Source organism: Abramis brama (genome assembly GCF_963993115.1).
Source record: "Abramis brama genome assembly, chromosome: 24".
NCBI classification, from domain to species: Eukaryota; Metazoa; Chordata; class Actinopteri; order Cypriniformes; family Leuciscidae; genus Abramis; species Abramis brama.
In genome coordinates, this window is record NC_139986.1 from 13,133,916 (window position 1) to 13,145,131 (window position 11,216).

Genomic DNA, 11,216 nt, shown 5'->3' on the forward strand with positions numbered 1-11,216 from the left:
TTTTTATGAATTTTTATGATGTTTTAAACTTTATGAAGTTTAATGTTTTCATTTGTATGTATATATATGAACTTTGTTATAACTTTTAATCTTTTTAATCACTTAAGAAATGGCTTGTAATAGGCTTCTGAAGTTTTTAGCTGTTCTCAAGTTATGGAAGATATGTTGAATGATTTTTATAGAATTTGTCTCAATGCTAATTTCAATATAATAAATTTATATTTAAAAAAATGACAAGAGTTATTTTTGAATATTTGCTGTTAAAAAAAATCTAAGCATTTGTTGTCAGCTGTCAAATTATGCTTTACATTGATTCATCTGTCACATACAAATTATTGTTCTTACAGACCTACTAATATAGTCAAGTCACATTTATATATATAGATATTATATGATATAATATTATATATATATATATATATTTATATATATGAAGAGTTCAGATGCAAAAGCCTCTAAGTGCCATCTGAAATTTTCTTCTAGAATTCTAATTTTTATCAAGCTCGTATATTTAAGTTCAATAATTTCACTTAAATGGCAATGCAAATTAGCTATTAATTGTCATTTAAGTGAAATTACTTAACTTAAATATACAAGCTTTATAAAAATGATCATTCTAGAAGAAAATTTCAGATGGCACTTAGAGGCTTTTGCATCTGAACGCTTCATATATATATATATAGCACTTTATACAATACAGATTGTTTCAAAACAGCTTCACAGGGATAACGGGAAAATAATGATTCAATGATGCAAACAGAATTAAATTCTGCTGTAAAGCAGACAATATTCATTATTAAGTTGAAATCACTTCAGTGTTGGTTCAGTTTGGTTCAATAACATGTAAAGTTCATCAATTATGCATGAGTTCAATTCAGCTATAAACAGGGTTCTTGCAGGTTTCAGCAAGTCAAATTTAAGACCTTTTTAAGACATTTTAAGACCATAAAGATTGAAATTTAAGACCTACACGACGCATTACCAAATAAATATTCAAATCAAAGAATTCATTTTATTTCAATGAATTCAGTAATTGAAAAAGCATTAATTTAATTTACAGATAAATCACATTAGTAACCTTCCACACCCAACAACGCATGTCAGAGAAAAGAACAGAATCAGATATAAATTTTTTTTATAGAAAATTGCATATTATACTGTAAAAAACACATTAGTTGATTTTAGTTGATCATAGTTGATCATAACTAGAGATGAAATGGCATGAACATTTAATTTCATTATTATAGTGACAAAAATGATCACGGTTATCACAGAATCATGTTCAAAAAGTATTAATACTGTACAATGAAATTAATTCACCAAGTTTTATGTCGAAAACCAGCAAATAACAAATAAATTTAGCATCAATATGCACTTTTTGTTTACATAAACATTAAAATAACCATTAAAAATGAACATTTTTAAAGTGTACAAGTTAAAATAAAGGTTTAACAAAAAAGGTTTTAGAAAAAGATAAACCTCACATATTTCAGACTTTAAATAATTTTTTATAAAAAGAATGAGTCAAAAAAGATAAATTACTGACATTTACAATGCACTTTAGCTTATCTTTTATTATTAATAGTAAAATTCGGTCCGATTTTCCCGTGGCGTCTGTCGTTGCTATGCAACCATGCACTGCGCTCTCCACAATGACAAAGAAGTTGTAGTAGCTAATGGATTTCCACCACCGAAAAACGCTTGCTGTAGCTCTGCTACAAGATTTATTTACGGAGAAGAGAAAAACACCCGTAGTGTTTGGGTGCACCCCCATCCTTCCTGTTGACTGAGCTTTCAGCTCGAAAAAACGAGCGCATCGCTTCAATTATGAGCACGCTTACCGCGCGCCTACATTTGAACTAACTTAAGCGCGCAAAAGACGCGATATGTGAACGGCCTCTTGGCGAGCTACCTCCAATCAGGCCGCGAGCGACGTGTTGGAGACCCCAGCACTAGAGCTCCGCTTTGTAGGCTACGACTCGATACTTTTTTACTACTTTGTAATAACTTTCTGCGGCCAGCGTTTCTGGAAATAAACCAGGGTAAACCCTTTTTAAGACCTGACTAAATGAAATTTAAGACCGCGGATGAAAATCTGTCCGCCTTAAATTTAAAGTTCAGAATTTTAGACTTTTTAAGACCCCGCGGGAACCCTGTATAAAGTAGCTCTGGAGAAAATGATGATGTCATCATCCAGCTCAGTTCAGTTCAGTTTTCATCCATGTACGTGCATTCAAGTCAATAATATAATAATAAGTAGTCCAGGCCTACCTAGTGTGCACTTAGTGTACTTAGTTTTAAAGCCCGTGCTCTAAGTGATGTTGGGTGACGTCACTTCTTGTTGACGTTTAAAGTATTGTCAAACAAAATGGAGGCTAGATATAGTAGGGTAGGAAGGGGTAGGAAGGGGGGGGGGGTGTTATTCCCTTAAAGGGTTAGTTCACCCAAAAATGAAAATTCTGTCAGTAATTACTCACCCTCATGTTGTTCCAACCGCGTAAGACCTTCGTTCATCTTCGGAACACAAATTAAGATATTTTTGATGAAAACTGAGCCCTGTCTCACTCCTCCGTAGGCTGCTATGTGACCGAAACTTGCTGGCCTAGAAAAGTTATTAAAGAGATCGTTAATATAGTCCAAGTGACTCCAGTGGCTCAATCTTAAGTATATCAAGCGACGAGAATACTTTTTGTGCGCAAAAACAAACAAAAATAACAACTTTATTCCACTATTCATTTCCTTCTCTCTGGACCTCTAGTTGGTTCGCGTAGTGTTTTTGCGCAGCGCGTCTGTGTTACACGTCACCACGTAGGCTCACTATTGGCCGACGCCGGTCATGTGTGTGATGCGTGATGACGTGCAACACAGACGCGCAGCGCAAAAACACTACGAGGCCCAGAGAGAAGGAAATGAAAAGTGGAATAAAGTCGTTATTTTTGTTTGTTTTTGCGCACAAAAAGTATTCTCGTCGCTTGATATACTTAAGATTGAGCCACTGGAGTCACTTGGACTATATTAACGATCTCTTTAATAACTTTTCTGGGCCAGCAAGTTTCGGTCACATAGCAGCCTATGGAGGAGTGAGACAACTCTCAGATTTAATCAAAAATATCTTAATTTGTGTTCCGAAGATGAACGAAGGTCTTACGCGGTTGGAACATCATGAGGGTGAGTAATTACTGACAGAATTTTCATTTTTGGGTGAACTAACCCTTTAACTAAGACGAGTTGATACATACCTCTCTCGTCTCAGTGTGTGCAATCAGTCGCTCTGGTGCGCGGCAGCACTTAGCTTAGCCCAGTTCATTCATTAGGGTCCAAACAGAATAGCACTTGGGAGCACTTCGACTCGGCGCAGTAATATCATCACTCCTGAAAAATCCTCTCACTTCTGTCATTAGAACCAATGTGACTTTTTACTGCGCCGAGTCGAAGTGCTCCCAAGTGCTATTCCGCCATACATTATAGTTATCCTTTTTATCCGCTTAGAAAAGAGCCACGTTTTATTTTGTGTCACTATACTTGGTCGTGTAACTACTCGTGTAACTGTATTTAAACAGGGAAAACGTGGAGGTGTTTGGTCGCTTCTAACTTCATCTCTGTTTGGACCCTAATGAATGAACTGGGCTAAGCTAAGTGCTATCAAAGTGTCGCCGCGCGCCAGAGCGATTGAGTGCACGCACTGAGACGAGAGAGGTATGTATCAACCATAGACAGTATATAAACTGGACACAGCGACCCCATTGGATTCAACGGAGACAAGTGAAGTCAATTAGAAGCTTTCACTTCCTGGGGGTCGAGCGTACTGCGCAGACTCAAACTGAGCTTGACGACGTAGATGTGACTTGAGCAACCCGTCTGTCTTCTAGTAGCTGTGCCAAGAGAAATCTGAATCATTCCCTTACGAAACTTGCAGAGACGGAGAGTGTGAGTAGGAGCTGTCCATGAGCTAGGAGCAGGAGAAACTTTTAGTAGGTATTCTGATTAATTACTTTGTCATTTTGCCTCCACGTCCCCCCGATTGCCCACAAGCTTCTCCTCCTGTCCATACGGTAATTTCCTACTGTGCGACAGAGAGTTGCGTGGTTATGACGCAATCGTTAGCCTATTTTTACAAAAATTGCTTCTTAGGGGCCATAACGTAAGCTACAAGGTAATGGAGCCTTTTATACATTGTCGTGTTTCTTTAGAAATAAATAATGGACAAATGGAGTCTTTAAACGCCTCAGATGTAAAGTTATTCGCTGTCAAAGTGACGCCGAAATGAATGGGAGTCAATGGGATGCTAACAGCAGGTGGGGGTCCGCTAGCCAATGGCGGCGCCCGGGGAAGCTTCAAAATAATATGAAACCATATAATAATATAATATGGTACCAACTCGTCTTAGTTAAGGGAATAACATAGTTTAATATGAAAAAACGGTGGAGTGTTCCTTTAAAGTGTTGGGGAAGTGAAATTCAATTACCTCTTAGTCCACAGGGGGCAGTGCAGGACCAGTTTATCCATTAACCCTCCCAGCAGAAATCCCTTTGTTGACAGTGATCTCGTACAGTTCATGATCTCATGCCTGCCTGACCTCACACTGTTAAACTAGAGTCATGAAGCAGTTCTCACAAATGTAACACCAGCCAGAAACAACGACAGACAGAAAACCAACAGCCCACTGGGCACAATAAAACCCATGCCAACCTTTCTGTTGCACTGATTATGAAATGCGTAGATTGACGTATGCAGAACAGACATATATGGTAAAGCAGTAGTTAGCATACAGATGAAGAGTCACGGAAAAACTATGAACGGTAAACAACGACTTCACACTGTCCTCAGGCAACCGCTATCCCACCCCATAGCACAGATGCTCTGAATTTCAAAAGGGCTGAGGGGAAATATCTCATATCTGGCCCGCTCATGCTCAAGGGGACTCAGATGTTTACATTAACAAGTGACTATATAGACATTAAGAATATGACATCACAAGTAAGAACATAATCATAAAGTACGTAAAAGGGTGTAAAATTCTCATTGACTAGACAATGAAGTTAAATTTAGGGCAGTATATACTATTAGTGAGCACAGCATACTGTAATGTTGATTATCCTGATCAGCTTGTATAGGCATATTACTGGGGGAAAAAAGGACAGAAGTTCATAGGCCAGGCTGAAGCATCCTGCATTACTGCGATGTGTGCCACACGATCATGAACATGCAGAGTTATGAGGTGACATGTTTTCTCAAGGCATTAAAATGTGGCACTTTGCTGTAAGGACACAGTAAATCGCTCAGTTCTAGTAATCATCTGTCAGACAGGAATACAAAACTGCACTGCATGCTTAGAATGTAGTTGTATTAGGATCACTTATGTTATGTTAATTATTTTTTCAATTCCATAAGATAACCTTCCATAAGATCCAACTTAAAAGAATGATTCTCCACCTGTTTTGATTTTAAAAGAAGTGTGAAAACATTGACATCTTTACACATTGCTGTGCCATTAAACAAGCTTCCTAACATATCTGTGATTTAATTTAGTTCATTTGTAATGGTGCAAATTATAATGCAGTGAGTTTGGTTGGTTAATTAGTTTTAGAGTTTAGTCTAAATTGTCATAAAACAAAGGCTCCACTAAGATAGGTTGGTTAGTTTTTGTGAGTTTAAATAAAGGTAATCCCCACTAATTTAGTTATCTAACTAACCAACCAACTATTAATATTTGGTGAAAAATTTCACAAAGAGAAACCCCCAGTTAGATTTGGTGCAAAATTTAATGGGAAACCCCACAAATTTAGTTTGTTGGTTTGTTCACAATATAATCTATATAATATATAGTGTTGCCTTTAAACAACCTACACATCCCAGCATAAACGCTCGTGTTATTAATGTATATGAAGCCCCAATGTGTTATCAAGCTAATTTTAGTTAGTTTGTTACTTTGTTGGATGATATCATTAATATCAATGATGTTTTTAAAATTAATATTGGGTAGGCTACAACATTGAATGGGAAACCCCCAAAATTTTGTTGTTCAAATATAATAAAGTGAAGCACCAATTGTCACAAACTGCTCTGAGACACAAAGGTTGAGGATCCAAATGCAGTTTATTTGAGTAATCCAGAATCGCAATCAAACACAGGCAAAGTGTCGAGCACAAGAAGGCAGTGCAAACAAACAAACAAACAAGGGTCAGAGGCAAAAAGGGAATCCAAGAAACAGGCAAAAATCCAAGAACCAAGAGACAATGAAACCAGAGAGAATGCTCAGAAATGCAGTATAAACACTAAACAAGACTTTGCAGGGAATGAATGAGTGTACATGGTTTAAATAGGCTGAGACTGACAAGGTAATGAGACACAGGTGGATGCAATCAGGGATGATGAGACCGGGCAGTGAGTTATGGGAAACGTAGTTTATGAGGGAATGACAATAGTCTGTAGTGCAATAGTGCCCTCTGGTGGCTCTCAAGGGCACTCCAGCTGGTGGCCATTACATCAATGTGTTACCAAGCTAGTTTTTGTTAGTTACTTATGGTGCTTTTCCACTGCATGGTACGGTACGGCACGGCACGGTTCGGTACGGCACGCTTTGGCGCTTTTCCACTGCATAATACAGTACGGCTCGCTTCGGCTCGGTACCACCTCTGTTGATACTGATCCTAAAATATGACGTGAAAACACTGCAGATCACTGATTGGTCAGACAGAATCGTCACTGCCAGTGTCATTGTATTTGCGATATGAGACACCAAACCCGCTAGATTTAAATAGCCAGTAACAGCCACCGCTGTAGCACCTGTTTTTAAGTGCAGACATTCTTGTCATTGGTTGCCGCAACTATAACGATCAGTCTATAATCCCACCCACTTTGAAGCGGTACTAACTGCAGTGGAAAAACAAACCGAGCTGAAGTGAGCCGAGCCGAGTCGAGGTGTACCACGCAGTGGAAAAGCGAAGCGAGCCGAACCGTGCCGCGCCAAACCGTACTATGCAGTTGAAAAGCGCCATTAGTTAGATAGATAATATATATATAACCTTTATTTAAACAGGAAAATTCCCATTGAGACACAGTCTCTTTTACAAGGGAGTCCTGTATAGCACGTTCAATCATAGGCTGCAAGACAATAAATTACAATATAAAATACAAAGCAGATTTACACAAAATATTTGCATGTGAAGATGCAATGAGGTTATAATATATAAACAAACGAAATAAGGGCTAGAAGTCAATATCCACCCACCATTAATTAAAACAATTGCACATGTCCGTCAGCATATCAGATATTCTTTTTTTTTTAAAGCAGCTAAGGAAATTAGCGCACCGATCTTAAGTCTAGAGTTGAGTTCATTACACTGGAGTAATAATTAATATCAATGTTCTTTTTTAAAATTAATATTTGTTGCAACATTGAATGGGAAGCCAATTTATATTAGTTTCGACGCTCTCAAGAGCACAATCACCAAATATGTTTGTCAGTTTATGACGCAAGTATTCGCGAGCAATTAGAATTCAGTCAGAATTGAGAGTAAATCACTAATTTATTACTAATCAGGCCATTGGCCATTGCATTCGTAAGCTCAACTGAGTCGTGTGTGATTGGTTATTGTGCGCAACGCTAAAAGACGCGTAAAAAGTATGATGCAACATGAGCAGATTTTAATTTAATGCCGCAATTGACACTTTTCATTTAATTTTCATTTTCACCTTATTACTAGATTTAGTTTAAATGTGCAGGTGCATTTTTGGCCAAAGCCCCCATTTCACACGCTCCACCTATGCAGAGCTAGTTAGATGCTAGTTAGTTTGTTCACAGATTACTTGCACACTGGGAAGGGGAAAGATGATTTAATAATATAAACAACTCTCCATACTGTAATTCGTCAGCCTATGACAGACTAATAAAGCTCACACGTCAGCGCCACATTACACACATTCACACAGACCGTTTAAATGTCCACTGGACTTCAGTGTTCTCAGAGTGTCACGCATTCTCAACCCAACAGCAGAGAGAGAAGCACCTGGGAAGACTTGTCTACATCAGGCTTTATTGGATCTCGAATTTGGAAAATCAGCTGATTTGAGGAGATCAGTGTTATCATTTCAACCACAGAGGAATCAAAGGAAGCAACTCAATGATTATCATAGACGAAAGGAAAGAAAACAAAGCGGAGCAACAGCTTCCAGTTAAAGACACCAGTGTCAAGCTGGCAGGCCAAGAAAAAAATCCAGAGGTTCAGCATGGGGTCCAGCACCGGGAGAAGCAGGTGAATGGTGACGGCCCCTTAGACTCCCCCACCAATGACAAAACGGTGCGAGCCGAGCTGGACTGGACGGTGCCCATGTGTGTGCACCTTCCCATTGAAGTTCTGAACCCTGACCAGGCTTTTCCATTCCTGAACACCACACTGGCTGACCTGGGCATTGAAGAGTGAGTTTAAATTTACAGATGCAGTTGTATCTATTTCATTTTGGGTGAAATATTCTGTTAATATCTTGATTTCTCTATGTGTACCCAGATCAGCGGTGAAGGAGCGTGTGGTGTGGGTGGACACTAAGCGCACACGGGTGAAGGGGAAGTCAGGGAAGCTGAAGAAGGAGAAGGAAGTGACCGTTCTGGAGGTTCGTGTGAAAGCGCAGCATCCTGGAGAGCGTCAGAGTCAGGAGGTTCTCTACAGCACCGAGTCCCACACCGACCGCTCCTTCTGCAGAAGCGGGGTGGACATCCTCCCGTGGAGACACACACAACCAGGTGAGACATGGAGGAGCTAAACCAGTTTTAACTGGCAAACATTTCATTTTACACTTTTGTTGGATCAAAGGAAAGGATTAAGTTAATATTCCCAGGCAGGGTAATTATAATGAACTAAAACTAAGGGTACATTTACAAGAAAACAGTGTATTAAAAGCGGAAAAGCTTTTTCTTTACGATTTTCGTGTACAGACGACAGCGTTGTCAAAATGATCCCCATTCAAATGGATTCGCGAAAATGTCTAAAAACACTGTATTCTGCTGCCAGGCCAGTAGTTGGCGTTTTCAAAAACTTGCACTTTGTTTTCAAAAGTTTGCATTTCCAGGCCCCCAAAACACTGTTGTCATTAACATTACATTAGCACAGCAGGGACAATTTAAACAACTATAGCCGCGTTTCCAATGAAATTACACGGAACAATTTTCCTCCAGACCTGTTGCTTTCTGCGTTTCCACCGCGGCCTAAAGTACGGTGAAGATTAGGCAAATTAGTCCGGTGACGTAGCACTGCACGCACCGCAACAGATTTGTAAAAATGGTTTTAAAAAAGTTTTCAAAAATGCTGCTTAACGTGTTCTGAATTGATTTCTAAAGTTCATTGAACTTCATATTCAGTAAAGCAATGGTGTTACAGTTACCTAAAATTAAACAATTGAAAATAATTTGTATTAATTGAAATAAAGCTGAAATATAAAAAATAAACAAAAACAAAATAAATATGAAATAAAGAAAAACTTGGGGGAAAAAACACATGAAAATCAGAAATGTCACATTGGCAACTAACTAAAATAAGGTTAGATAAAAAAAAAAAAGACAAAAGCACCTAACAAAAAAAGAAAAAGAAAAACTAAAATTAAAATAAACACTGAAAATATATATATATATATATATATAAAAAAAGGCTAATACAAATTATAGTATAATAATATACACTATAATAGTATAAAATACTAAAAAACCTTCAGTAAGGTTGCTGTATTTTACAGCAGTGTTTCAGTTGAAATCTCATTAAGATGATGATTTTTCCAATGGCATTTGGCTGCACAGATTGATTTGTTCTGGCAAGTGGGTAATAGTTTCAATAAGTAAATTCCTCCAAGAAATTACTTTAAGTAATAGGCTTCCGGCACACATGAAATCGGCAACATGCACCCAAAAATCAATATTAACACTGCATAGTCAAGAAAGAGGAGTCATGTTAAAATGCAACCAAACAGATTGCATTGTATATTGTTATTGCCGACTTCTATTGCACAAAAATGCTTCATCTCCACACTTAATTACAACTAGTATTACTACAATCCAGCTGAAGTGAATTTTGTCAGCATTTTTTCAGTCCGTCGGTTTCCATTAGGCTGCAGTGTCAGGGCTTGCAGTAATATAACGCTTCATTCCTGACCGTTAGCTAACAGATGACATCTGCAGATCAGTGAGGTGAGCGAACATAACGCTCGTGGCTGCTGAGTAAGTGTGTTTGGTATTCGCACGCTCAGCACACTCTCTTACATGTTTGTTGAACGATTGATATTCGCTTTCTCCCTCGACATACCTAATTCCCAACCTCAAAGTCTTCTGGGTTTGTGTGTAGAATTTGTCTGATGCACATTAAAATAACCTAAACCTACTGTATAAACATGGCAATGAATATTCTTGTGTCTCCCCCCTCCCAGCGGAAAATGAACAGCCGGTGGAAATGACTCTGGCCTTGGACACAGTGTCACAGTCCAAGTCCAAATGGCAGAAGACAGAAGAAAAACGAGACTTGCCAAGCGAGGAGTGATTGGAAGACGTTTGACAGCTAGGCTAAAGCAATCTAACACCTTACACGATACAGAAGACTATTTCTATTTCAGGTTCTGGACGTTTTAAACTTGTGCAAGACAGTCTAAATTGTATGTGCTTTGCTGCAAGTGAAGGATTCTTCATTTTATTTATATTAGGTGGCAGTATAAAGTTTTGTGGGTAATATTCTTGCTATTTTTGTATTTTAGAATAATCATCAGCAAATTTCATCAGTGACTGCTTTACCTACACAAACTATTACCTATATAAAATCTATATCCATATACTTTTAAAGTTTGGGATCATGAAGATTTTTTTTAAAAGAAATGTATACTTTTAAGCAGCAAAGAATAATTAAATTGATCAAAAGTGACAGTAAATACATTTATAATGTAACAAAAGATTTATATTTTAACAAATGCTGTTCTTTTAAACATTCTATTTAAAGAATTCTGAAAAAAATGTATCATGGTTTCTATAAAAATATTAAGCAGTACAACCGTTTCAACATTAATAATAATAATAAATGATTATTGAGCAGCAAATCATATTAGAATGAATTTTGAAGGATCATGACACTGAAGACTGGAGTAATGATGCTGAAAAGTCAGCTTTACCATGACACGAATAAATTACATTTAAAATGTATTAAAATAGAAACAGTTATTTTAAATTCTAATAATATTTCACAATT

General features: G+C 37.7%; 1 protein-coding gene across 1 annotated transcript; it reads left to right on the plus strand.

Annotated features, from left to right (window-relative positions):
• Positions 1-6,085: 6,085 nt before the first annotated feature.
• Positions 6,086-10,622, plus strand: LOC311075167 (uncharacterized protein). The gene is made up of 3 exons (XM_084102364.1): positions 6,086-8,419; positions 8,508-8,740; positions 10,411-10,622. The coding sequence occupies exons 1-3, from the start codon at positions 8,124-8,126 to the stop codon at positions 10,518-10,520; spliced, it is 639 nt and encodes a 212-aa protein (XP_083958490.1). The 5' UTR covers positions 6,086-8,123; the 3' UTR covers positions 10,521-10,622.
• Positions 10,623-11,216: the final 594 nt, after the last annotated feature.